The 27,582-nt window shown below is 41.6% G+C and overlaps 3 protein-coding genes across 4 annotated transcripts; all 3 read left to right on the top strand.

The window, feature by feature from the left end:
• The first annotated feature begins 309 nt into the window (after nucleotides 1-309).
• Nucleotides 310-5,736, top strand: pwp1 (PWP1 homolog, endonuclein). Its single transcript, XM_012824486.3, has 15 exons — nucleotides 310-529; nucleotides 707-765; nucleotides 1,023-1,192; nucleotides 1,286-1,371; nucleotides 1,510-1,606; nucleotides 1,777-1,887; nucleotides 2,075-2,205; nucleotides 2,378-2,448; nucleotides 2,542-2,638; nucleotides 2,785-2,846; nucleotides 2,962-3,073; nucleotides 3,230-3,320; nucleotides 3,467-3,588; nucleotides 4,619-4,724; nucleotides 5,197-5,736. Exons 1-15 carry the CDS (start codon nucleotides 464-466, stop codon nucleotides 5,286-5,288), a joined length of 1,473 nt encoding a protein of 490 aa, XP_012679940.2. The 5' UTR covers nucleotides 310-463; the 3' UTR covers nucleotides 5,289-5,736.
• Nucleotides 5,737-12,203: 6,467 nt separating this feature from the next.
• Nucleotides 12,204-14,801, top strand: mrpl42 (mitochondrial ribosomal protein L42). The gene is made up of 5 exons (XM_012824456.3): nucleotides 12,204-12,355; nucleotides 12,587-12,647; nucleotides 12,975-13,059; nucleotides 14,173-14,336; nucleotides 14,648-14,801. Exons 1-5 carry the CDS (start codon nucleotides 12,265-12,267, stop codon nucleotides 14,694-14,696), a joined length of 450 nt encoding a protein of 149 aa, XP_012679910.1. The 5' UTR covers nucleotides 12,204-12,264; the 3' UTR covers nucleotides 14,697-14,801.
• A 250-nt stretch (nucleotides 14,802-15,051) lies between these two features.
• Nucleotides 15,052-20,834, top strand: ube2nb (ubiquitin-conjugating enzyme E2Nb). Of its 2 annotated transcripts, none has more exons than XM_012824510.3 (4): nucleotides 15,052-15,200; nucleotides 17,642-17,888; nucleotides 18,209-18,349; nucleotides 19,691-20,834. In XM_012824510.3, the coding sequence occupies exons 1-4, from the start codon at nucleotides 15,171-15,173 to the stop codon at nucleotides 19,735-19,737; spliced, it is 465 nt and encodes a 154-aa protein (XP_012679964.1). In that variant the 5' UTR covers nucleotides 15,052-15,170; the 3' UTR covers nucleotides 19,738-20,834. The 2 variants fall into 2 exon arrangements, with proteins under 2 accessions (XP_012679964.1, XP_031438541.1); XM_031582681.2 differs by lacking the exon at nucleotides 15,052-15,200 and adding an exon at nucleotides 15,353-15,751.
• Nucleotides 20,835-27,582: the final 6,748 nt, after the last annotated feature.

Below are 27,582 nucleotides of genomic sequence, written 5' to 3' on the forward strand. Positions count from 1 at the left end.
ATAAAGGAGAGGCTTTCTGTAATACCACATAGACGACACCATACACCTTTCCATACAAATATATGAATGTACATGTATGTAGGTAGGCTATTTGTGTATGTGTGTCTATGTATTTGGCAAAATATTTCGGAATGTAGAAGGTAAAAAGTAACCAACACGTTTAAAAAAGTTGACTAGAAATAGCCAGGCAAGAAGCAGTCTTTTCATCAGATTCAGCAGTCGTTTCCTACCGCATAGACATATAAGCACATACCGGTATGTCTATGGTTAAGCATTCAGGCAAAATATTGGATAGCTAAAATACGTCATAGCCGCCTTCACGACAGAAAGGACCCTGTTCTTTTCACGTGCTAGTGCTGGCGTGTCAACAGTGATACATTTAAGCAGTATTACTGATATTGTCATGCCATTTCTTGTGTATAACGTATATATCTTATAAAGAAATCAGATTTAATCAACGATAATGAGTTCACAAATAACTTGTGTTGGGTGGGTGAGAAGAGGAGTCGCAAAGGAAACACCTGATAAAGTAAGTAGTATGTTAGCATGTTACAGTCTGCTAACTTTTCGGAACCTGTTGTGTCAAGGATGTCGATATATGTCATGCATTTGGCGTTGGTTGCATTGTAGAAATTTGTCAGACTGAGTATATTTGCATTGTTATTAAATGTCCAATATTCTTTATCTGTGTGATTTCATTTTTCAGGTGGAGCTGAGCAAAGAAGAGCTACAGCGTATAATAGCTGAAGCTAAAGACTCACTGGCGTAAGCATTTTACATCTCAAATGCAGATTAGTGATAATAAAGCCGAGATATCTATTGCAGTATTCATTTAATTTTTTCACATCTGAAGGTGTCCTCTGAAAGACTGTATAATGTCAGCCACGTAAAGTCAACTACAGTTAGGTTACTACTGCATTGCTATCCATACTTGCTAGCTTTGTTGCTTGTTAAATAATTAAACCTGTCCTGTAAGATGTTACGGTGTTTATGTTTTTTCTTTTTTTTTGGTTTGCTTTTAGGCAGTGTGATGACGGCAGTGACGAGGATGAAGGCATGGGTAGTGGGGAGATGAGTGAGGAGACGGAGGCTTTACCCCATGAGGAAGAAGAGGGTGAAAATGAAGTTGAAAAAGAGGACAAGGATGAATTAGCGGAGTATGGACTTGACAAATATGACGAGGAAGATACTGGTAATCCCCTTTTAGTTGTCCCATAAAAGAATAATGTGTTTTTCTTAGGTATGTTTGTTACTGATGTTCTCTGTGATTTCCTCCCTGTTTCAGTAACATCCAACCTTGGTGATAGTCTAGCTGGTCTCACTGTATATGGAACCAATGAGGAGGACCCTTACATCACCATCAAAGACACAGTAAGTCCAAGATGAGGAGCAATGAGTGACAGTTACATATCCCAGAACAATCTAGTTACATTGAGAATGCTATATGGCTATATGAAAGTGAACCATTGACCATCTGAGTGTGTCTGCGTGTGTGTGTGCGCGCCTTAGGATCAGTACGACCGGGAGGACTTTCAGATCAAACCTAGTGACAATCTCATCGTGACAGGCAAGGCTGAAAAGGACTGCTGTAACCTGGAGATTCACAGTAAGCAAAACATCATATTGTAAATTACGGTATTCTAGTTTTAACTGTGTTAAGTTCCAATACTTTTAGCTAGGGCTAGCCTGAACTAAACTCTCCAAAAAGTTTGAATACAAACTTACCCAAACTTATTGGATGCAGAATGTTTCACACTAATATGTTACTCTACCCAGTTTACAATGCAGAGGAGAATTCCATGTATGTTCATCATGACATCCTTTTGCCTGCCTACCCTTTGTGTGTGGAGTGGCTCAACTTTGACCCCAACCCTGAAGAAACTCTAGGTGAGTTGGTGAAGAGTAGTCTTTTTCTCAATAAAGTTCTGTTGATGCATTTCAGATTTTCAAGACTGAACAGTCATATTAACTTTTATTATGCTAGGGTGAATACTTTGCTTTACACTGCATACATTAGAACAAGCGTTTGTAATGCTTAGCATGACATGGAGTTTTCTTAATACTTTTCTTTCAGCAAACTATGCAGCAGTGGGTAACATGACTCCAGTGATTGATGTGTGGGATCTGGATGTGGTGGATTGCTTAGAGCCAGCCTTCTCTCTTGGGGGTAAAAAGGCCACGAAGAAGAAAAAGAAAGGCAAAAAGGTGAACTTGACACGTCTTCACCCACTCTAATAGGAACGGTATTCCAGTATTGACCAACCACAAACACATTTTCAACACGGCACCTCTCTAATTACAATTGCACTTGACAGAACACTAAGCTCACACAGCTCATTGTATATTTAATGTTTGGATGCACACGGCTGTTTTGCAGGCTGCTGCTGCAGAACCAGTTGAAGGCCACACCGATGCCGTTCTAGATATTTCCTGGAACAAACTTGTTCGGTGAGAACTCCCAGTCTGTCATCCTTTGTTGTCTTTCTGTTGACTAAATGATCATTGTCTTAGTTTTACTGACATTTATTTTGTCACCAACAGGAATGTTCTGGCAAGTGGATCAGCCGATGAGACAGTAATCTTGTGGGATCTGACACAGGGAAAGCCAGCCACAACGCTAAGAAAACACACAGATAAGGTATAGATACTTCAGTCATATGCGCAACCATTAAAAGGCATTGATCCTTACATATGTACAACGAATCTGGCCATGCGATGAGTGCTGGTTTTATTGATAAATTGATTATAAATTAATAATTGATGAATTTATTTGTCTGGTTCTAGGTTCAGACTCTGAAATTCCACCCTTTTGAGGCTCAGACCCTTATATCTGGATCCTATGACAGGTTGGTCTTCAGAAGAGGAAAAACCTGCTTACATCTTGTTTTCAAAATATTTGGACAAATATGCTGTGCAATATAGGTGTGGAGTGTTAACTACCCTCCTATTCCCGTTCCCCAGGTCTGCTGTTTTGTACGACTGTCGAAGCCCAGACAACAGCCATCGCGTCTGGAGGTTTAGTGGGCAGGTTGAGAGAGTTGTATGGAATCATTTTTCTCCGTTCAACTTCCTGGTGAGAAAGCCCTCTTTAACACGCTCAAGAGTCTAAATAAAGAGTTTATTTAGTGAAGTTGGTTGAACAAACATCTGCACACTTGACTATAGGTTGTTATTTATCCTCCATGTCATATAAACATGTCCTATATTTTTCTTTCTCTTTTTTTTCCAGGCAAGCACAGAAGATGGGTTTATCTACTGTCTAGATGCACGCTCCGATAAGCCAGTGTTTACACTCAGAGCTCATGATGGAGAGGTCTCAGGTGAGTGGAGGCTTCATTGTTGTAATCTGGTCATGGAATTCAGGATAGTGCATGGATTTGCATTTATTCCTTACAGAGAGCATTCAATGTAGTTGACTTGAAACAGAGAATGACTGATCTGATAAGACTGATTTCATCTACCACAGGTATGGACCTGAGCAGTCAAATAAAAGGATGCTTGGTCACATCTTCAGCTGACAAACATGTGAAGATCTGGGACATTCTTGGGGACAAACCCAGTCTTGTTCATTCTCGGGACATGAAAATGGTTTGTACCCATATTTGAAAATCACATGCCACTAATAACATTTTTGGATGCGGTTATAACTGAGCTGGGCTGAGCTATTACATAAACCTCAGACCTTAAACCCTGAGCTACTTTACTCCATTAGCTGACTTTCCACTACTAGACCAAATGCAGGCGAGCTAGTGTGTGTCAAGGCCAGTTGCGCTTTCGTTGACTTTTGGGGCTTGATCGCGCCATCTCTGGGCCAGTGGCAAGGGGGACTTTTGGCCCACTGATTACACTGGGACAAATTCCGGCGAACTGGTGCTTGAGGCAGTGTGGCAGTGGCAAGGTGCAAGGTGGGGTTGGTGGAGTCGGGAAAGAGAGGGTCAGCGCCAAAACAACAAAATAGTCTCACACTACCAAGTAACCTGAACAGAGCATGAAAAATGTAGAATCGGTGGAGCTGGTCAGCACACAAAAGCAGGGCTCTGCTTAATGTTTTGGCTGATAAAAAACATGCAAGGGAAGGTTATTATTATTATAAAAATGTATTGCAAGGAATGATTAGCACGTCATGCTAGCCCACGATGTGCTTTAAACAACTGAAGCTATAACTGTAGCTTGCTATCTAATGGCAAATTGTGTCTGTGTTATTAGCAGATTTATATTTGAGTCATGTCTTAAGCCTACCTGTGAAATAGATTGTCAAGTTAACTTCTATGCCTGGACGTGACAATTTTAAACAATAGAAGAGTCTGACAAGTAATTTATGTTATGTACACTTTATTTCAATGTTAACACTATTCCATTCAAGGCACGGTGACAAACGCCAACTCTAGGAGTTTCTAACTTCTCTATACTCTCTCTATACTGACATGCAGCCTCCTTTAAACTAAACTCCCTTTTGCTTGTGAAACCAGTGGGGTGTGTTTGCACACAGACCTGTGCATTTCAGGCAGGTTTTACAGCTCAGCTTTGATAAAGCTTGGTGGTTGTAAAACAACAGTTGTAAGTGAAAGCTAAATAGCACATATGTTTATAGTTGAATTTGTTTTGTTTTTTTCCCTAGGGAGTACTGTTTTGTGCAGCCTGTAGTCCTGACCTCCCCTTTGTTTATGCATTTGGTGGACAAAAAGATGGGCTTCGTGTGTGGGACATAAGTGATGTCGCAGCAGGTATGGTGAAACGTCATGCTGTTTACATGAATGTGTAAATTGTTGTTTAAAGGTGGGGTTCACGATTCTAATACCAAACACTCGATGCTTCAGGAGCACGGAAGTGAGGGCTGTAGTTTTGTTGGCTGTTGAAATAAAATATCAACAACCTTTTGTAAAACCGAATCGCAGACTGCATCTTTAAAGACTATGTATTATAGCAACCAGCTCTGTTGTTGCAAAATGTTATCATTCAGTTAGCCATCTATCCATTCCATAAGGACATATTTTTTCTTTTGAATACTTTTTGCAATAGCTAATTTTGCCTCCTCATCGACCTCTTCGGAAAACTGTAGAAACTGTAGACACATTAGAAGTCTCATCCTCAGGTGTTTTGTGTTTGATACCATGCTGTAACGGTGTAGCTATAGAAAAACGTGTGTGATTGTGTTTGACTGCTTCTTTTTATTTATGATATATTCTTTTCTTTCAGTCACTGAAGTGTTTGGGAACCGGGAGAGGTTAGTAGCAAACACCTCATCTGAGGCTTCCAGCAGCAGCGCAGCAGAGATGGACGTCCTTTAAATCCTCAAGATGCACATTCGAACCATCGCTACACAAGTAAATCCACTCAAGAGCAAGAGACTTGTCCATTGGACAACAAACAAAGGACCATTAGCTGAACTATGTGGACCTGTCATAATATTAATCACACTGTTAAGTGTTGACGAAGGGACATGAAACAGAAGACTTTCAGAAAAGACTTATAAAGAAGATTTTGTCTGGACAAATATATCAGTGGAAAAAAAGCAGTCCTTACATGGACACCCTTTGATGACTCTCAGTGTCTTAGCCTGGCCTGCATATTTCAGGTTTGCAGTGGATATAACCACTGATTGCATTACCTAAACTGTAATAGGTTAATAAAACCTCTTTTGTGTTTGTACATTTTATTGCCAGCATATCAGAGGAGCTAGTGCATATTTCATTGTCAAATAATACATTTGGAAAATAAATCAATGTCTGATTTTAATGAACCTTTTTCTGCATAATTAGTTTCTCTGCATTTGTGAAGAAAATCTCAAGTATTTAAAAGGGTTGCTTTTAAGAGAAGCAAAAGTACTTAGCTTTGCTAAGGCTTCAGGGTTGTTACAACTATAGAAGGGTGCAGCGATCCAAATGTCCACATTGCGGGTAGTTTGGCCAGTACACCCGGTTATCTGATCCATAGATGTAGAAGCCTCCTGTCTCGCCTCTCCAGTAGTACTGGGCAAATGTGACTGGCACGGCCTTCAGGAGGTGCCTCTGCTGGATGACCTTGCAGTCCGGCGACCTTTGGTGGGATGCTTCAACCATCCGCTCTGAGGTGACATTCACCTCAGGTAATGAAAACTCAGAGAGTGGCCTCACCTTGGTCCCTATGCTGGCATGGACCACATCCCCAGCTGCCTGCAGCAGCTTCCTCTCTGGCACCCCGCAGCCATTCATCAGATGGTGTTCCAATTTGGTTCGGTACTCCACGCGCAACTCCTTGAAGTAGCACAAGCGTCCTTTTCCCATGCACATTTTGCAGCACACACGACCCAGGGCCATGCAAGCTGCACAGGAAACCTGTCGCTTCCCGTGACACTGGCTGCACTGCTTTGACCGTGCTCCTAACCCCTGAGGTACCCTGCACATGCCACATTGTTTGTGGCCAACTCCATTGCAGCAAGAGCATGGTACCCACTGCTGCTCCTGGCAAAAAAGGCAACCCCTGTGCTGGTCTGTGTTGATTAGGCGGTAGTTGCACACCTGGTTACTAAACATCTTGACAGGTGAGACAACCACCATCCAGGGTCGAGGTTCTTTGTTATCAGGGTTGTTGGATTGAGGAAGGTCTTTAATTTGAGGCTCAAATCGCATGCAGACTGACCTGTGCTCAGTGAATGTCTCAAGGGAATAGCAGAAGATGACGTCATTGCTTGTAGATGTCAGCAGAAACTCTTTAGCAGGTACATTGGAAAGGAATGTCTTGGTATTCACCCAGTCAGAAACAATATCAGTTATGTCTTCTACTGACAAAGAACGAATATTCAAAGGGTGGTAAATCTCAGACGGCCGATGCGTTCGATGCCTCTCTTCTTGCTCTCTCTCAGGACGTAGAGGAGGCACAGTAGTGTATTGTGATGGGGCCAGTATTACATCACATCGATAGGCTGGGGGGCAATCTTGCTGCATTTTCTGTGGAGGTGTAGGGTGACAGCCACCATTTATCTCTTGAGTTTTGGTCAGAACTGGCAGACACAATTCCATGTTCTATGTCAGTGATGTCATAGAAGTCCATGGAATTTCTTGTGGAATTTCCACTATGGGGTATAGGCCAGGTTTCTGTCGTGACCGTTGCTAGGAAGTTTCTAGCGTTCATGTTCTCCGTCTGACGTTGTGCTCTCGGTTCCCCTCAATCCCAGGGGCATGGGGAAAGTGGAACTGACTACCCTGGGCCCCAAATGGGGGGAGGGAGAACGTATGTCCGCAATTTTTTAGTAATTCGTCACTTAACTAAATTTAAATTGATACAAATATAATACATAAATAGTGGAGACCATTCACCCTATACAAAAGGCACAAAATAGTTCAGGCCATCCCACACACGGATTCACTAGGACGCTCAGTTAATAGAGCTGAATGCCTGCTAATGCCGGGGCGCTAATGTGCATTATGATAGTCAGGTGAGCACGGCTAACACATCTGAATTATTGTTGAGGTTACTATTAGCAGTTTAGATTGAACACAGTCAGCCAGGAATCTGCCTCTTGGAGCATATTTGCTTTGTATAACATGAATTAATCAGTATCATAAATTAATCAGCATCATAGCTATAATGTCATATGACGTTACATTTATCACAATTACCTAGCAAAGCTTAACAGCATTAAACACATGGCCCAGAAACAGCCACAGAGAGTAACGGTGAAAACCCATGACAGCGACGCGATACGCTTCCATCGCTTTGAGTGGGCGTGTTGTAGCGTGTGGAAATATCATTTTCAAACTGTCAGAGACGACACCAAACAATCTGATTGGCCGCTGCCGGGAAAAATCGCTCCTCATTTGCATAGGATTCAACCTTTTCCAACTTTTATCGGTCGCGTCGCCCAAAACGGTGGTCTACGTCACAATGGATTGGCTCCCGTTGAAATGCATGTGTCGCTACACGCATAGACATATATACATATACGTATATATGTCTATGGCTACACGATGGTAGACCTCTACCCGATGGTAGTCCGCATGCGCACTAACCGATCAGTCAAAGTTCAAAGTTCAAAGTACTTTATTTGTCATTGTCACAAAAACAACGAGACAGTAGAGGCAGCAACAGACAGTTAAAAATGTAAGTTGCTGTGGACATTAACTGCCACAGCTAAATAATAATAGATAACAATGAATAAATAGATAAATACATATCCCTGAGTAAATAAAAAAAAAGAAATATATACATTGAGGTGCATCAATAGTTGCAGGGTGGAGTGTTAAGAGTGCAGTCTATGGGGGCGGGCCGGGCCGGGGGGGAGGTGGGGTGGTTTTGGGTGAGCTGTTGAGAAGCCTTATTGCACGAGGGTAAAAGCACTTTGCCATTCTTGAGGTGCGCGCTTTTGTTGATCTGAACCTTTTCCCTGACGGGAGTAGCGGGAACAGATAATGGGCAGGGTGGGAAGGGTCCGTGAGGATGCGATTTGAACGCTGCAGGCATCGGGAGGAGGAGATGGAATAGATGTCGGGCAGCTCTGCTCCGATGATCCTGCCCGCTGTTTTAATCAGCCTCTGGATGGCTGCCTGCTCCGCCTTTGTGCAGCTGGAGAACCATACGTTCAGGCAGTATGTCAGCACACTCTCTATAGCGCAGCGGTAGAAGTTGCTCAGTAGTCTCTGCGGAATGTGTTCTTTCCTCAACTTCCGGAGGTAGAAGAGGCGTTGCTGGGCTTTCCCCAAGACGGAAGCTGTGTTGTTGTCCCAGGACAACTCCTCCGTCAGCGTTAGACCCAGAAACTTAAAAGAGGTGACTCACTCAACCTCTTCCCCGTTGATGTAGAGTGGGAGATGGTGATTGTGCTGAGCAGACTTCCGGAAGTCAATGATCATCTCTTTTGTTTTCTTTAAGTTGAGACTGAGGTTGTGCTCAGAACACCAGGCTGCCAGGTTTCCCACTTCTTGCCTGTAGGCAGCCTCATCGTTGTTGGAGATGAGGCCAAGCACTGTTGTGTCATCTGCAAATTTAAAGATGTAGTTGGATGGGCAGGAGGCAGTACAGTCATGGGTGTAGAGAGTGTATAATAGTGGGCTGAGCACGCAACCTTGTGGGGCGCCAGTGCTGATGGTCAAATTCGAAGAGTGGTGCTTCCCCAGTTGTACTCTCTGTGTGCGATTGGTCAGGAAGTCCAATACCCAGTTACACAGTGTAGCACTGAGGTTTAAGTCCTGAAGTTTGGAGATGAGTATGCCTGGAAGGATCGTATTGAAAGCAGAACTGTAGTCTATAAATAGAATATGGATGTAAGTGTTCTTTAGCTCCAGGTGCTCCAGTGCAGTGTGAAGCAGCAGGGCTACTGCATCCTCTGTAGATCTGTTCGCTTTGTAGGCAAATTGGTGTTGGTCAAAGGAAGCTGGTGTGATGCCTCTTATGTGTTTCATGACCAGCCTTTCCAAACATTTAGCAGGTATGGGGGTGAGAGCCACTGGCCTATAGTCGTTCAGGCATGTGACCGCAGTCTTTTTTGGCACAGGTATGATGGTTGATGCTTTGAAACATGGGGGGACATGTGAAAGGGCTAGAGAGCGGTTAAAAATGTCTGTAAAAACCTCTGTCAGCTGGTCCCCGCAATTCCTTAGTACGCGGCCTGCCACACCATCTGGTCCTGCCGCTTTCCTGGGGTTGATGGTTTTCAAGCAGAGTCTGACCTCGTGGGGGCTCAGAGTGGGTGCAGCAGCGTCAGAGGGTAGGGGCAGAGGCAGCTGACCAGTGTTGTCCCTGTCGAACCGTGCATAGAACTGATTCAGCTCTTCAGACAGGGTAGCACAGCTGGACGGGGGGGATGACGCAGTCCCTTTGTAGTCCGAGATTGCCCTTATTCCCTCCCCTACGTCTCGGATTGGTGTGAGTGTGGAAAGGTTGCTCAACACGTTGCCTGTGCTTGGCTTTTGCAGATTTTATGCCTCTCCTCAGCATCACCTGATCTGTAGGCTGCGTCTCTGGCCTTTAATAGTGTACGCACCTCTCTGCACATCCATGGCTTTTGGTTGGGGAACACTCTCACAGTCCTCCTCCTTGTGACATTGTTCACGCAGAAGTTGATGTAGTCCATAACGGAAGATGTGTATTCCTCCAGTGCCATTTTTGGGTCAACAGGAGCTTCCAGGCTGTTAAATATTGTCCAGTCCGTGCTGTCAAAACAGTCCTGTAGCTGAGGGATAGCATCCTCATTCCACACTGTTATGGACTTGGTGGCAGGCCTTGTCGCTTTTATTCTTTGTTGGTATGAGGGGTACAGGAACAGCGAGAGGTGGTCAGACAGGCCTAGGTGGGAGTCAGACTGTACTTTGTAAGCCTTAACAACATTAGTGTACACCTGGTCTAGTGTCACACTGTGGGGAGCACAGATCTGAGATTAGCTCGGTTAAAATCTCCTGCTACAATGAAGGCGCTGTCTGGGTGTGTGGCCAGTCTTTTACTTATGTAGACATGTAGCTGTGCTAATGCTAGTTTAGCATTAGCGTCCGGAGGGATGTAAACAGCACAGATGAAAACAATGCCAAACTCCCTCGGTAAGTAGAAGGTCGCCACTTTGCGACACTGTAGACAGCGGAATACAGTCTCCACACTTTTAATAATTAAATATTACATTAAATATACCCACATTATGCGTTAAGACAGCCCCATATGTTGACGTTGAGCCTTCTGCCGTAAACCGTTTGTGTCTCAGCATGCGCGATGTGCGGGACTACTATCGGGTAGAGGACTGTCGCTACACAATGGTAGTCCTTTGGGGGATCGTAGTCCCTCACATTGCGCATGCGTCATTTTGCGACACTGTCGACTGCTGTCGACAGCGAAGCCGCGCGCGCATGCGTCACAACGACAGATCCGTTTTCAATCATGGAGAAAAGCGACGAAAGCCAGGTTTTTGAAAACATGACCATTTATTTAAAAACAAAGAAGATGTCACAGTGGACAAAACAGATGAGGTGGAGGATCAAAAAGTCTCTCCCCAGTTTCGTTTCATATGTTGACGTAGAGCCTTATGCTGTTAGTCGTTTACAACATAATTAAATATAACATTAAATATACCCACATTATGCGTTAAGACAAGCCCCATATGTTGACGTTTAAACCGTTTACAACATTATTAAATATTACGTTAAATAAACCTACATTATGCGTTAAGACAAGCCAGATATGTTGATGTTGATGTTGAGCCTTATGCCGTAAACCGTTTGTGTGTGACCATGCGCAATGTGAGGGACTACGATCCCCCAAAGGACTACCATCGTGTAGCGACAACAAGGACTACCATCATAGTATACTATGTCTATGACTACCATCGTGTAGCGACCATAGACATATAGACATATATACATATAGATATATATATAGATATATAATATATATATATGTCTATGGTAGCGACAGACAGCATGGAATATCATTAGAATCATTAGAATATCGCGTCGCTCGTAACGGTGTCATGGGTTTGCACCGTAACGGCAGGTCATTCATCTCCTGATGATGTAACGGACGTGAGACAAGGTGAGCTCATGGCAACAAAAGTCACTCCAAGCAATCATTTGTAGCAGTTTCAATTGAAAGGAGCTTAACGGGGCTGTACTCCTGCCAGGCATTTATTCCTTACCTGGTGGATCCTCAAGTCTTTCAGTGAAGTTTCCTTCCTCCATCCACATATACAAACCTGGAGAGCAAATGTGTGATAATAAAACTAATGCACAATTAAATCTTAAAACACATTTCAAATAATATTTTTCACCAAGATGGCCAATCAATTTGAGAAACGTCATTTCGTCGTGTGTGCTTTATTGGATATAAGAATGCATTAGAGTGGTAAATATTGCAGGAAAATATGATGAATCATGAAATTATTAAATTACCTCTAATATTGGCACTAGTGGCACAGTAAGGGCACGGCACTTGTGGCGTTAAATAGATGGCTCATGAATAAACAGTTTATTACTACAATAAACAGTAGGCTAAGCTTAAATGTATCACCCAAACTGAATGTTAGGTAAATAAATAATAACAATTCTGTAAATAATAACAATTGAATAAACAGTTTAACAGTAAATAATTAAAAATAATAATGATAAAAACAGATCTCGAACGAAGATCAATATGTGTTTGCCCGTGCAATCGCATACTTATTATTGTAAAATGATTTGTAAATCTGCAATTGATAATATCTCTGGACGCGCTCTATAGAGTTAAAACGACCGGATCCTTTTCGCCCAGATTGAGACACACGGACGTATTTAGTTGTAACACACTTGCGTCACATGGAAGCGGCACATCATGGCTGCGATCTTGGGTCAAGGAATACTTAGCAGGTTAAAATGTTTATGTCCACGGTTTTCGACTGGACCAAATTTGTTATATGTAAAGGGTAAGTGGGAGAAAATATATTGTTGGTGATATACGTTGACAACAAATATATAAGGTTGTGTGCGAAGACGTATTTGCTCTGAATAAATAGTCAGGCTCATTGAATTCTAGGTTGAAAGAAACCTAGCTAATGTCAACTGTTGACATTGCCATTTTCTTTTTTATTAACTAGCATTAATGTTTTGTCAAATGCATTATTGATAACATGAATTACACGCTATGTCTCCTTTAGGTATAAGCATTTATCCCATTCATGCTAAATCCACATTTCGGGGACCAGCGATTGACGACAGGTAACATTTTACGTCAACTGGATCAGTTAGTTGTTAAAATAAACACGTGTATTGTCTTTGTCAAACGATAGTATTTTCATTCATGTCAATTAACTACGAGAGTGATACTGGCCCCGTGGTCCTTTGCATTTTACATGCAGTTTTGTGTGCTAGTCTCTTTGGTGTGGATTCAGAACTGCATCTTCAGTCGAAGTCTATAGGCGTTTTTGTTTTGAACAGCAGACACGACGTACGCTGCACCTTTGACGTTACATATTTGTGTGAGCCATACAATTGTACCTGTTTTAATAGCAGCAGTCTCAATGTTTCACCCTGTGTTGTCCCCAGTAACGTGGAAATTGGTGTGACCTCTGATGGCAAAACAGTTGTATGCTATCATCCCTCAGTGGAATTTCCTTACGAGTTAAGCCAGGTGAGAACCATCACATTGGGTTATACTTTAGAAATGCATAGAATTGATAACAAACCCATAAGAGAGCATATATGGTGTACAGTAAGGGTCATTTGAGTAATTGGGATCCTGTGGCCATGTTTAAAGTTTAAAGTGTTGCTAATCATTACCAGTGAATAAACCTTTGGAAAAATGGCTTTTTGTAAAGGGTTCCAAAGTATAAATCTAAAATATGCATACATATAATACCTCATCTGTCATAATATTTTTGCAGAGTTGATTGAAACTTTCCTTTTGCCAGTACTGCATAATCAAGAAACACAAATGAATGAGGCACACGCTTTTGTCAAACATAGGTTATGTATTAAGACGAGTTTGTGTAAAGTCCTGTCATTCTTCCTCACATTTCTAAATTCAAACCTGTGACTTTTGAGACTTGCACTGACAGACCACCTGAGCTTTTGGAAAAAGTCACCTGAATCTAGTTTAATGGCTGGTGAGAGATTAAGGTTGCCATGTTGTTTCTGCATACCTGCAAAGTTTAGTTAAAATCTGTAATCCATCCTACCTGTTCATTTCTTGATCTGGAGACCTTCTGTATATTGGCATAAAGACTAGATAACATTAACAGTCCTCTTTCTTACTACAGGAAAACAATCTAAGCATAATCCAGAGTACTTTCACTGTTTGTTTGAACTCTGTCCATGTATTGATTAGAAGTATGACTTTGAGATTTAACTAATAGAAAAAAAGCCTAATATCAATGGAGGGACTGGAAAAAGTATTGTAGAATTCACATGGACTTTTCAATAGATTTTTGGTGTTCCATGTCTGTGCCTCTATGATGTCAGCTCTGTGGTTAGAATGGCTTGTAATTGCAGGTTAAACCGCAAACATAATTTCTTAACAGCATCATTGCTGGACTACCTCAGTTACTGCTATTTATTTGTGTTATCTATTTTATTTATTTGCTTTCTGTAGGTTTAACAGTGCAACCAGTCTGATAAAAATACACATTGTGGATTGCTATTCAAGAAAGACTTCCATTATCATTTGCTTGTGTTTTACATTCACAGTATTGTAGTGAGACAAATATAAAACAGGATTCAATTGTGTATTTGTTTTTTTGATCAGCCTATTCCTCGACCTGATCCCCTAACCAACCCACCGGAAACCCATGACCAGGTTTTAAAAGATCGACTTAGCAAAGAAAGCCTGAAGAACAAACAAGCTCCCACTATCGAGGAGCTTAGTAAGATGTTCTACACGACAAAGCACCGGTGGTACCCAATTGGACAGTGAGTATTCAGTGAAAGAGCAGTTTTTGTTTTCAGTGCTCTGCAATTACATGTAGTTACAGGTGCAGGCCGCGATTGAAATACAATACACCTGTTGTCAAATTCAGCAAATTGTTACTCACAACCGTCTAGATAACTTCCCAATAGAAGAGCCCTATGGCTTCATTTCCCTAGCAAAACAAAGCTTATCTTTGGTGGTTTACCACTTACTTTGAGTTAACTTGTCCAGGTTTGTCACCACCTAGGAATACCTCCTTGAACATTCAACATCAACCTGCAGATTGCTTTTATTTCTCTTTCTTTTTTTTCAGGTATCGCATGAGGCGCATATCCAAAAATCCTCCTAAAGACAGAAAATGAAGATACACCTGGAATATTTCTAGATATCCCTGGACCCATTTTTTTATGTAATTGTCTTGAATCTTGGATTTTTTTTTGTCCAATAAAATGTGTATGTAAACAGAAGTGTCTTGTAGACCTGTCAGTTTCATATTGTGAAGAAGCATGTTTGTTTCTCTCATCTCTCTACGTTATGTTCAGATAAACAATGTAATAGATTTTCTATTGAGGATTGTTTTAAATATGTGTAATTAGGACTAAGTAGCCTTGTCCATCATAAAAAAAAAAAAAATTGGTGGCACGCAAGTGAATGGGTTTTCTAATGTGGATGTTCCCTCCGTTTAGTGCTGAGTGTGCAGCAAGAAATACGTTTCCCAGCCCACTTTTGCTGGTGATGTATCACTCATCACCGGAAGAGTTGTGCGTTTGCGCCGTCTCTCTAGCTAGCTAGCTAACGTAGTGATCGGGCCACCGTACATACTGTATTAAGACAAGATGGCAGGGTTGCCTCGGAGGATCATTAAGGTTAGTAGAAATTGTGTACCATATTTTGCCAGTCTTGTTGGCTTAGTCCGTACGATGCAAATAAAAACAAGAAGGGCACGTGCAAGGCACAGGCGTCAAGCTAACTTAGTTTTGGCTTGTGGCTTGCGGGTTACCTAGCTATTTTCGTTTGGTCAGAAAACAGGTTGAACGAAAATCCATCCTCTCCAGCTAAATATGGCGCACAAATAGGCCGGATAGGCATACGACAACTTGGGGGGAGAGGCTTCTTGTCTCTTATAACGTTTAATCATTCAAATTTAGCGCTGATTGTCCTGTGTGAACAGATAACGTTAGTTGCCATTAGCGAATAGGCGCACGCAGGCAAGGTGGCACCCCTCGAAACTGGCGGAGATCAGTCCTAGCTGGCTAATTATATCAATTGAAAACGCAGCTAAAGCGAGTCCCTGTTTGGAATACACTGGCACATTGTACATTTTAAGATCTACTATTTGTGTTGAAGTGCCGGTGATGCTAGCTAGCTACCTAGCAGGCTGACTAACGCTTAGCTTGTTACTTTGGGGTGGAACATGGTAGGTGTGGTTAGCTTGCTAATGCTGTGGATAGGTAGCTGTTTTCCGCCCTGTCAGGCCCGGTCATGCAGCCTTGTCTCGGAAATGAATGAAATACGGTGATGGATAGCTATAGCTAACGTGTTCTCATATATTACCAGTACAAGAGTTTAGCGTTACGTTAAGTAATAGACTATGGGTTGCTGCAAAACGCATTACGGACGGAATGGACTTGAAATTAATATCAACCTCTCAAAACCGTTCAAGGCAAAATGACCATGACCCGCAGCTGTAGGTGCGATCATGTGGTCAGACAAGTATCCTGATAAAATCATAAATTAATGAAGCTCTTTGTTGAAAGGCCAGCTTTTCATCAAGGAGTTAGACTGGAGAGTGCTTTTTCGACTTTACGTTACACAATGCGAATATGACGTAAACACGTAGCATACAGAACATCTCTTGAATAAATGGTCAGTTCTTCAGGAAGGAATTTGCTGATAAAATGTACTAGATGGAAAGTGAAATGCTAGGAGAGGTAGGAAGTTTAGCAAGAAAAAATAATGCTGTCTTTTGTACCTGTATCAATTGTAAATTAGTAGGTCTACTACATTGCACGACAAACAGCAACCCCCTTTCTATTCTGGTGGTGCATAGGTTTAGGAAAATTCGTTCCCCCCCCTAGATCAATTTATCTTAGAAAACCAGTCTATTAGTCGTACGGATTTCTGCACTGTCGATCCAGTCAGTGCTCATTAAGATGTTACCTAATGTTGCCAGATTATATCTCAACTCGGTTGTTACTGGACATAGGCTCTAGTCTGGCAAGCTTTAAGAGATAAAAGCGTTAGCCAGACAGATATTTTTGCCTAGCAATCCGCAAGATGTGTAAAGTGGTTTAGCTGTGGACCGCGCTGGAACACTGTACTTAGCATGATTTGGAATGCCCAAAACACCAGCTGTTCTCCTTAATTGATCAATCCTTTCTGACATTCTAACTTAGTTTGCATTCCCATTCACTCATTGTTTGCATTCGTCATACAGAATGTAAGGTGAATTCCAAATACAAGTGGCTCTTTGGGCCCTTGGAGCTTTTATATTTTTACTGCACATTGACTAATATTTCAACTGTGAATTCTGTATAAAATGAAACTGCTTGAAACAGCCTTCGTATGTAAGTGATGTGTGATTTACACTCTCCCTCATTGAACTACATTCTATGCTATTGCAGTGATGTGTGTTCATTGCTTAGCTATTATGTCAGGTTAGCTAAACGGAATGAAATAACACCACTTCCACCTGAAGTAAATTTTCTCAGAGAAAAATTAGGAAATAAATGTGACCGGACTGTGACTTTAAGATCATTTGCAGGATCAACTTCCTGTTCTCTTCCTTCCATGTTGTTTGCACAACCTTTTTACAGCTCACAAATTTTAGACCAAAACTTTACACTGCTGCTTAAACTCAGTGCATTCAGTATTCCATAATTGTTATGGGGTGTTGATTTTTTAAATTTGTATATCTGGTCAGCAAAACCTGTTTTAAGTAAAAGTGACATTTAAAGCAAAGTGGAAACTCGGATATCTTTCATGGTTGCTATTGCTGATGCACAGGATCCACTTGAGGATGCAAGAAGAACATGGATTTGCTGGCTAGACAATAATTAGACTTTAAGACTTAATATAGTCTACATTTGTAACACTATATTAGACTATGCATCTGTTTTGCGTGGTGAGCATTGACCCTGCTCCATGGTGATTTCCTTCACTAATAAAGCCAATTGTGAAAACCTGACCAAGTGTCCAGCGCTTTAAGCCCAATGCAGCATACACATGGCTTACTTTTAGTGAAGATTTGGATATTGTATTTGTATCATACAAATGTATACATCTCCATGAACTCATGTCTGCACAGGAAACACAGCGCCTGATGGCAGAGCCTGTACCGGGGATCAAAGCAGAGCCCGATGAAGGGAATGCCCGCTACTTCCATGTGGTGATCGCAGGGCCCCAGGACTCCCCCTTCGAAGGGGGCACCTTCAAACTTGAACTCTTTCTGCCTGAGGAGTACCCCATGGCAGCCCCCAAAGTCCGGTTTATGACCAAAATCTACCACCCCAACGTGGACAAGCTGGGAAGAATATGTCTAGACATTTTAAAAGGTAATGCTAGCCAGATATTACATTACATTATGTATGTATGTATGGCCAGATGTCGATTGGTCATTTTTGTGTTTGTGTCTCTATTTGCTATGCCAGGAATCCCTTCACCTATGTTAGTATCCTGTGTTAGCACCCTCTCCTCAATACCAATTTGAGTCTTACAATCAGAGTGTGTTGTTATTACCCACAGAATATAAGGAACAGATGCCATTTACGTTGCTTATTTTGGTTTGCAGCTTAACTAAGATAGCGTTTTTGTGTGCCCTTTTCCCTCCTGTTCCATTCTTCATCTTCTGCTCCCCCCCCCCTCGTGTCTGTAGATAAATGGTCCCCAGCCCTGCAGATTCGTACAGTCCTGCTGTCCATCCAGGCTTTACTTAGTGCTCCTAACCCAGACGACCCTCTCGCAAATGATGTGGCAGAGCAGTGGAAGTCTAATGAAGCCCAAGCCATTGAAACAGGTGTGTTTGTGTGTATCCTCTGTCACAGTTGTGACTAAGTACGTTTAAAAAAATAATAATCATAATTCACACTTGTGACTTACTAGACATTGGCAACCCAGGTTCTGTAAAGATATATTAGAAAATGTCCAAAAATTCAAATGGAAAATCATTTTGAAGGTGTAACTGTATAAGCAGAATTACTCAGTGGACAAGTGGCATTCCATGAGTGGGGATATCCTGGCACAACCACACCCCTTAGTAATAACTCTGCGTTTGATATACTTTAACCGTTGAATTCTACAATATCAACATTCTATTCATTCAAAGTGAGAGACCAGGATGGCAGGCAACCATTTTGTAACGTTACACTTGACAGTTTTCGAGTGAGGAAAGGGAGAACACAAATGTACAAATGAACTTATAACGTAAAAAAAGACGAGTGCACAAATTAACGGGTAAGTAGCCTCATTGACTCAATTTGGCTAGAGAGTGGCAACATTGGTTAGAAATATTTTTGGGTGGTTGAGAATGAATAATCAAAATAAACGAAAGAAATCAAAATCTGTTGTCATCAAGCTCAATTCGCTGGTAGTAAAACTGTTGTATAAAAGCAATATAACACTCATATTCATGGGGATGGTAAATGATATCCCTGCATTGAAAGACAGCAATGCATATTTACTAATAGGTGCCAATGTTGTGTCTGAGATACTGGTGAAATCGTATTTACAAACAGAGGCCTATTGTTGTGTCTGAGGTACTAGTTAAATCATATTTACTAACAAAGGGCTATTGTTGTGTCTGACGTACTGGTTAAATCATAACTGAACTCTTCACCTCCATGCGGTGGACCAATTTCACCAGCACTATTGCAGTCAGACACAACATATCCATTTTAGAACACAGGTGTGGAGAAATTGAAGAAAGGGTGTGTGTGTGTGTGTGTGTGTGTGAGAGAGAGAGAGAGATAATTAATAGATAGACAGACAGACAGAGACAGAGACAGAGCTGCCAGGATTGTTTTTAAAAAAAAAGTAGATTTGTGTGAACAGCTTAAATTGTTGGTGATTAGAGAAAAATCTCTTCCTAACAAAATGGTTCCATCGATCTTTGGAATTTCTTTGGATTACTGCTTAGGGCAAGCTCAGAGCACTTGTGTACCGAAGGCAATTTAAAATTGAATGATGAAATAATTTCATAAATAGAAGACCTCAATATGGTCACGTACGTATTTGGGATTTAAAAAACATTGCTGTTGCTAACATTGCATTGCACAATGTACCACATCACCCTCCCAGCTCATGTGATCAGTATTATGGTAGCTCTGAAGAACACTTTCCCTTCTTCTCTGTTCTGCAGCTCGGACATGGACCAGGCTGTATGCTGGAAACAACATTGAAGTCTAACAAGAAAGAAAAAAAGAGAAAGAAAACCATGAAAAAGAAGATTTGGAGCGTGAGTGTAAATTGCTCTCGTTCTGCCAAGACCCTACCCCTTCTTTCTTCGTTTGCATTTAAAGGACACTGTCTTAGACAAAATGTATAATAATAAAAAAAAGCAAAAAAATAAAGAATATATTCAGTGAGAAAAAAAAAATACAACCACAACTTTACAGACTACTGCAGACCTTTTGGTTATTTCAAGAGGCGTTGGTGAGGCATTGGTTGCTCATCCCACTTTCACAGCACCCAAAGCTTATATCGCTTGCTATACAACACATGGTTGTTTTCTGTTTCTCTGTGGATGGGCTGCCATATTTGACGCCCAAGCCTTGCTTTAGGCTCACAGGTGTCGGGGTTCCAAACATCGGTTAGCATCGGTTAGCATCATCCAGAATCTTTATTGATATAACTTGAATCTGAGGGTGTTGGTGCTACATTTAAAAAAAAAAAAAAATTAAAAAAAAAATGTTTGACCACTCTCTTAATGAAATGGCTGCTACCGGACGGACTCGACTATGCTCCTCACAACTTGGCTGTTATTGTCTGTAACGCTTAACCTTCAAGCTGCTCTTGTGTTTGGAACCCCATTTGTAGAACTTGCAGTATAGGTAGTGACATGGGGAGGGCAGGTCAGCTAGTTGCCTTTTGGGCATGGTTGAAAACAGGGGGGGGGGGGGGACTGAGGGGAGGTGGGCGTGCAAAAGATGTACTATTTACTTTGTTTTAATGTTTTTTCCCATCCCTCTCTATGAAGCCTAGGTTCATTATACGCATGCAGTTAACCAGCTTAGACTTTGAGCTAACAGACAATGCTGTGTGGGAATGTTGAGAATGATGCTTGTCCTTTTTTTCTTTTTAATTATTATTGTCCTTTTTTTATTGGGGCTGAGAATACAGTCAGTGACATAAAAAATCTGTGTGGGGGGGAAAGGCACTCTGAAAACACTAGCGTCAGTAAAACGCTGAGATCCCCATAGGCTTGTGTGGCTTCTGTACGGCTCTGTCTGGGGAAATGAAAACTGTAAATGTTATGTTTTAGTAAAATATTTTTTGTTATGCTATACGGTTTCCACTCTTTCTTTCCGTTCTGGTATTTCTGCCATGTAATGTGGACACTCCATACCCCAACATTACTTTGGGTTCAAAAGTAGGAGACTATATCTCACTGCAATCACTGTTTTCAGTTCAGCCTCACCACTTTGGGTGTTAAGTCAATGAGGGTTAATTCCTTCAATCTGACATTTCAAACCAAAACAGTCTGACACCGTTGTCATTTACTTCTACCCTACTGCAAGAGCAAAAAGAAAAAACGGACTTCCTTGTCTCTTCACCGTCTTCTCTTTAGTCCATAGCAAAGTAATGGCAACCTGACATTGAGCAGAACTTTGTTAAATAAGGTGAAGCCTTTCAGTCGTAGACTTGCTTTTTTTTCAGTGAAATGAAATGGAGCAAACAGATTTTTATGAGGTGTTCGGTAATGGAGAAATCCATCCTGCTGCTCTTTGAAATGACCCCCTCCAACTCCCCCTGCTCTCACACATGCCAGCTGAAATGTTTGCCCTGGTTTAAGATTGCTGTGAGTCACAAGATCCATAGGCAGCAAGAGCATTGGTTGAACTGGGGGGGGAGTGGCAGTGCGTTGGATGGAGTGTGCTGTACTTAATGACTGAGTTGTTTACACTAATAGCCATGGGTTTGAGGCCCTAAATAGGTTTTGTCACTTCTCCTTCCCAATCATGATAGTCAAATGACTCTGTCATAATGTGTTTTTTTTTTGCATACACAAGTGTTGTGACCTCACAAATATCCTGCCGTGGGAGATTAATGTTTGTCATGAAGGAGACTGCATCTATTAATGTATCCACACCGCTTAATATCTTATGCTGTCAAGGTTTACTTGTTTTTTTTGGCATAGGCCTATATGATTTTGTTATTGCAGTGGCGACTCTGGGTTTCAACCCACTACACACCCACACTCAGCAGATTTGTGTCCACTTGGCTGCATGCCTCGGCTCATCCACAAGAGGGAGGTAGTGTCGCGTTGATGAGCTGGTTTCAACCCTTTATCCACACTATAACTCATGTGTCTATTTGCAAGTCTGCTGTCAGCAGAATTTCATGTGTCATTGTTTTTAGCTAGGAGCTATGATGGGGGGATGTAAAACAACACCTTTAGCACATGTCCCGAAAACATCACTGCGTGTCAGTGGGCAAACATGGGAGCAGTGTGTCATCATCTCATCCATCAACCACAATGGTGACGTCACCTATGGCAATGGCTAGGGAAATGTTAATTACTATTAAGTATTAACCTAGAACATTGCCACTGATCACAGATCTCTCAGTCAAATTTGGAATTGCTCAATGCTGATGTGTTTATTCATGGGCAGGCTACTGATAGGACAAGGCTTGCCTCTAAATTGATGTACAGTGGGTACGGAAAGTATTCAGACCCCTTTACATTTTTCACTCTTTGTTTCATTGCAGCCATTTGCTAAAATCGAACAAGTTTTATTAAAAAATAAAAACTGAAATATCACATGGTTATAAGTATTCAGATCCTTTGCTCAGTATTGAGTAGAAGCACCCTTTTGAGCTAGTACAGCCATGAGTCTTCTTGCGAATGATGCAACAACTTTCTCACACCTGGATTTGGGGATCCTCTGCCATTCTTCCTTGCAGATCCTCTCCAGTTCTGTCAGGTTGGATGGTGAACGTTGGTGGACAGCCATTTTCAGGTCTCTCCAGAGATGCTCAATTGGGTTTAGGTCAGGGCTCTGGCTGGGCCAGTCAAGAATGGTCACAGACTTGTTCCGAAGCCACTCTTTTGTTATTTTAGCTGTGTGCTTCGGGTCATTGTCTTGTTGGAAGGTGAACCTTCGGCCCAGTCTGAGGTCCTGAGCACTTTGGAGGAGGTTTTCTTCCAGGATATCTCTGTACTTGGCCGCATTCATCTTTCCTTCAATTGCAACCAGTCGTCCTGTCCCTGCAGCTGAAAAACACCCCCATAGCATGATGCTGCCACCACCATGTTTCACTGTTGGGATTGTATTGGGCAGGTGATGAGCAGTGCCTGGTTTTCTCGACACATACCGCTTAGAATTAACGCCAAAAAGTTCAATCTTGGTCTCATCAGACCAGAGAATCTTATTTCTCATAGTTTGGGAGTCCTCCATGTGTTTTTTGGCAAACTCTATGCAGGCTTTCATATGTGTTGCACTGAGGAGAGGCTTCCGTCGGGCCACTCTGCCATAAAGCCCCGACTGGTGGAGGGCTGCAGTGATAGTTGACTTTGTGGAACTTCCTCCCATCTCCCTACCGCATCTCTTGAGCTCAGCCACAGTGATCTTTGGGTTCTTCTTTACCTCTCTCACCAAGGCTCTTCTCCCACGATTGCTCAGTTTGGCAGGACGTCCAGGTCTAGGAAGAGGTCTGGTCATCCCATACTTCTTCCATTTAAGGATTATGGAGGCCACTCTGCTCTTAGGAACCTTGAGTGCTGCAGAAATTCTTTTGTAACCTTGGCCAGATCTGTGCCTTGCCACAATTCTGTCTCTGAGCTCCTTGGGCAGTTCCTTCAACCTCATGATTCTCATTTGTTCTGACATGCACTGTGAGCTGTAAGGTCTTATATAGACAGGTGTGTGCCTTTCCTAATCAAGTCCAATCAGTTTAATTTTTTTAATCTGGACTCCAATGAAGGAGTAGAAACATCTCAAGGAGGATCAGAAGAAATGGACAGCATGTGAGTTAAATATGAGTGTCACAGCAAAGGGTCTAAATACTTATGACCATGTGATATTTCATTTTTTAATACATTTGCAAAAATGTCTACATTTCTGTTTTTTTCTGTCAAGATGGGTTGCTGAGTGTACATTAATGCGAAAAAAATGACTGCAATGAAACAAAGGCTGAAAAATGTAAAGGGGTCTGAATACTTTCCGTACCCACTGTATAAGACTACCTCATGGAAGACAGGGGAGGTTTACTGGATTATGTTTATTATTCATTATTATTTACTGGATTGAACAATATGTCCACACATCATCAAAGTCAGCCTTGCTCCGTGAGGGGTAAATAAAAGAAACAAGACAGTGTTGTGGTGTTGGGTGTATCATGGGTGAGTCCAATACCACAGTGTTTTCACAGAGCTGCTCCCCAGTGTCTCACCATGTTATGACCCTGTCTCTCACATGTTTTATATGACTCAGTGAGTCATCGTGTCTCAGGTATGTACCCTCCCTGTGAATGAGGCATTGTCTCTCCGTCTCCTAGTCACCTTATCTGGTGGATTCAACTACTCATTAACTACCAGGAAGAGCTGCTGATGAGAGGATGAGAGGAGAGCACAAAAACAAGAGCACCTGGAGTAAATGTTATGGCTGAAATAACGATTGGTTAGTGAGTAAGATGGGTTACGATGAGTACAAAGTACAAAGATCAACTGACTATTATTTCTTAAGGATAATACATGTATTAAAGGGAAATGGTCTTCAAAGGATCATATACAGTGCCCTCCACAATTATTGGCACCCCTAGTGAATATGAGCAAAACAGGCTATAAAAAAATACGTGTCTGCTGTTTATCCTCTTGGTCTTTCACTCAAAATATTCACAAAAATCTTACCTTTTCATTGAAGTAAAACTATTGAAAGAAAAAAAAACTTGACATTAAATCAATATTTTTCCCCAAAACATGTGTGCCACAATTATTGGCACCCCTTAATTTAATGTTTTGTGCAGCCTCCCTTTGGCAAGATAACAGCTCTGAGTCTTCTCCTATAATGTGTGATGAGGTTGGTGAACACATGGCACGGGATCTGAGACCATTCCTACATACAGTATCTCTCCAGATCCTTCAGATTCTTAGGTCAACGCTTGTATACTCGGCTTCAGCTCTTCCGACAGATTTTCTATGGGGTTTAGGTCGGGGGACTGTGATGGCCATGGCAAAACCTTTATTCCGTGGTCGGTGAAACATTTTTGTGTTGATTTTGAGGTGTGCTTCGGATCATTGTCCTGCTGGAAGGTCCAACCACGGCCCATTTTAAGCTTCCTAGAGGGGGCTGTTAGGTTTTCATTTAATATCTGCTGGTATTTGATGGAGTCCATGATACCATGTCTCCTAACAAGATGTCGAGGGCCTTTGGAAGAAAAACAGCCCCACAACATCAAAGATCCGCCACCATACTTCACATTGGGTATGGGGGTCTCTTCTGTATGGCTATCTTTCTGTCTACGCCAAACCCCCCTTTGATGTTTGTTGCCAAAAAGCTTTATTTTGGTCTCATCTGACCATATAACTCGGTCCCATTGAAAGTCTGACTTACATTTGGCAAACTGTAGGCGCTTTAGTTTGTTGTTGATTGACAGCAGAGGCTTTTTTCTGGCAACCCTCCAAAACAATTTGTGTTGATGGAGGTGGCGTCTGATGGTAGTTCTGGAGACTTTCTGAACCCAAGACTCAATTTAACTCTGCAATTCTCCAGCTGTGATCCTTGGAGATTCTTTTGCCAGTCGAACCATCCTCCTCGCGGTGCGTGGGGTCAATTTACAGATAGGTCCTCTTCCAGCCTGATTCTTAACATCTCCTGTCGCTTTAAACTACTTAATTATTTCCATGATAGTGGAAATGGGTATTTTCAACTCTTTAGAGATTTACTTGTGTCCATTTCTTGATTTGTGCAGATCCACAACTTTCCGTTGCACATTGTCACTGTGTTCTTGGGTCTTTCCCATAGTGATGAATGACTAATGGAATTTGGCCTGTGTCACCTCATATTTGTTCGCCAGTAGAACAGGAAGTCATGGTTGACCTCTTAAGAGTTCCTTATCAAACAGGTGAACTTAAAAATGTAAAACATGACTGGAAATATACTGCAGTTAGATTTTAATTATAAGATTTTTCTAGGGGTGCCAATAATTGTGGCACACATGTTTTGGGGAAAAATATTTATTTAATGTCAACAGTTTTTTTTTTTTCAATAATTTTGCTTCAATGAAAAGGTAAGATTTTTGTGAATATTTTGAGTGAAAGACCAAGAGGATAAACAGCAAAGACATATTTTTTTATAGCCTGTTTTGCTCATATTCACTAGGGGTGCCAATAATTGTGGAGGGCACTGTATAATAGGCTTGATCTGAGTAAATCAATTGTAATGTATATATTTATCTAACTGTAAACATTCTGAATAGGTCATCCACACACAGCATAGAAATGTATATACTTTTCCAAGTAAAACTGCGGCAGTGGTGATGGAAATTCAGATCTGGAAACGTGTATAGATATGTTTTGGTAAAAACAATAGGAGAATATACACCTTGTAAGATTAGGTCATGGTATAAACAATAATAACCCAGAGAAGTTGGGTTTATTACACTAAATGTACTCCTATAAAGACTCCCAGAGCTACAGCTGTTCCTGTCACCCATCTCAAAGTTCACACTGACATGTGGTCAGCAGGTAATGGCTTCATATTAAATTCAAGCATGACTGGGGAGTTGTCCTCTATCTCTATGGTGCTGATTGACGTAGTCAGACAACATCCTGATTTTAGAGGTTTGACCTGATGGTAAGATGATGTAAAATTACAGCATTAAATCTTAGTCAGAGCTGCATCATACTGTCAATTTAATGTCACCTTTATCAGTGGGAACACCCTTGGGTGTTTTGCCTTATTAGGTAATATGCATTTAAGTATTTACCGTGCCAGTTTTAAAGAAGACCATTCTTCATTTGCTTGGTTTGGTGGTAAAATGAGACTCCCATATAATGACAGGTCACATTTATCTTTCAGACAGCTGGAGGGGGAAAGGCTACTTTATGAAGCCCTTACAGGTGCGGTGTGCAGATATGACTCGAGTGTTATTTAACCAGCCTACTCTGAGGGAGGGAGAGAGAGGGGGGAGGGATGGCAGTAGTGGGATCTCTACATCTGAATATTTCATTTCCTGTGCAAGCGGAGGCTATGCAGGGCCCGTCCCCCTCTCTCACCTCTATATTTAAACAGCGACGCGCAGAAGAGGAACGCCCCGGGTACGACTGTGTGCCAGCCTGCATTTATTATTGTGGTACAGACTTATGGCAACAATGATGTGTGGGTGAAAATGTCAATACTCACTGAAACGCCATCCTGTACTCATGGGTGTGGTAGCCCACACAGTCAAACCCTTCCGTTCACTCAGTTGATTGCAAAAGTGATTGCACCAGCAGACTGACAAATGGATGGTCAGCAGTTGCGATGCACTAGATTTCTCAATTGTGTCTAAGTCTTCTGTTTACTTGAACATCATCAGTAGAGACAGTCTGTTGGGAGCAAGTGATTAACCTAGGGTTAGTCACAGCGTGCCGTCTGATAGGAGATGCCAGAATCTGGTATCAACTACCACCATGCTGCTGATTTAATCACTTAATCACTTTTAGGCAATATAGAAAGATGCAATCTCCTGTGTGAACAATAAACCAGACTGAGAGGCTGGTTATTCACACCCAGATGACAAATAACTGCTTGGAACTTTGAACATGTTGCATAGTCCATTTCAATCAATCAATCAATCAATCAATCAATATGAATGTATCAATAGTATTTCTATTCTGTGTCTGCAAGTAGCTGGAGTTTTTAAGATAGTTTCCCCTAGCAGTAACTTGGGGAACCTTGGTTATTATGGCAGACTTTTGCTTTTCATTTTTATTCAAATGGAATTTTCCCAGATTACATAACTACTTGGTATTTCAACAGCAAAAATACAATTGCCAAACATGTCCCATATGGATGATATTTGATTACTTAACAAATCACATGGACATAC

The sequence above is a fragment of the Clupea harengus genome, chromosome 16 (assembly GCF_900700415.2).
Source record: "Clupea harengus chromosome 16, Ch_v2.0.2, whole genome shotgun sequence".
NCBI lineage: Eukaryota > Metazoa > Chordata > Actinopteri > Clupeiformes > Clupeidae > Clupea > Clupea harengus.

Excerpts from the sequence above, each read along its gene's own strand:
- mrpl42 (XM_012824456.3), top strand. The coding sequence starts at position 12,265 with ATGGCTGCGATCTTGGGTCAAGGAATACTTAGCAGGTTAAAATGTTTA. Across the intron at positions 13,060-14,172 it reads TTCCTTACGAGTTAAGCCAG|CCTATTCCTCGACCTGATCC; the intron begins GTGAGAACCATC and ends TTTTTTGATCAG. Across the intron at positions 14,337-14,647 it reads CGGTGGTACCCAATTGGACA|GTATCGCATGAGGCGCATAT; the intron begins GTGAGTATTCAG and ends CTTTTTTTTCAG.
- ube2nb (XM_012824510.3), top strand. The coding sequence starts at position 15,171 with ATGGCAGGGTTGCCTCGGAGGATCATTAAG. Across the intron at positions 15,201-17,641 it reads TGCCTCGGAGGATCATTAAG|GAAACACAGCGCCTGATGGC; the intron begins GTTAGTAGAAAT and ends ATGTCTGCACAG. Across the intron at positions 18,350-19,690 it reads AGCCCAAGCCATTGAAACAG|CTCGGACATGGACCAGGCTG; the intron begins GTGTGTTTGTGT and ends TCTGTTCTGCAG.
- pwp1 (XM_012824486.3), top strand. The coding sequence starts at position 464 with ATGAGTTCACAAATAACTTGTGTTGGGTGGGTGAGAAGAGGAGTCGCA. Across the intron at positions 1,193-1,285 it reads ATATGACGAGGAAGATACTG|TAACATCCAACCTTGGTGAT; the intron begins GTAATCCCCTTT and ends TCCCTGTTTCAG. Across the intron at positions 1,607-1,776 it reads CTGTAACCTGGAGATTCACA|TTTACAATGCAGAGGAGAAT; the intron begins GTAAGCAAAACA and ends TACTCTACCCAG.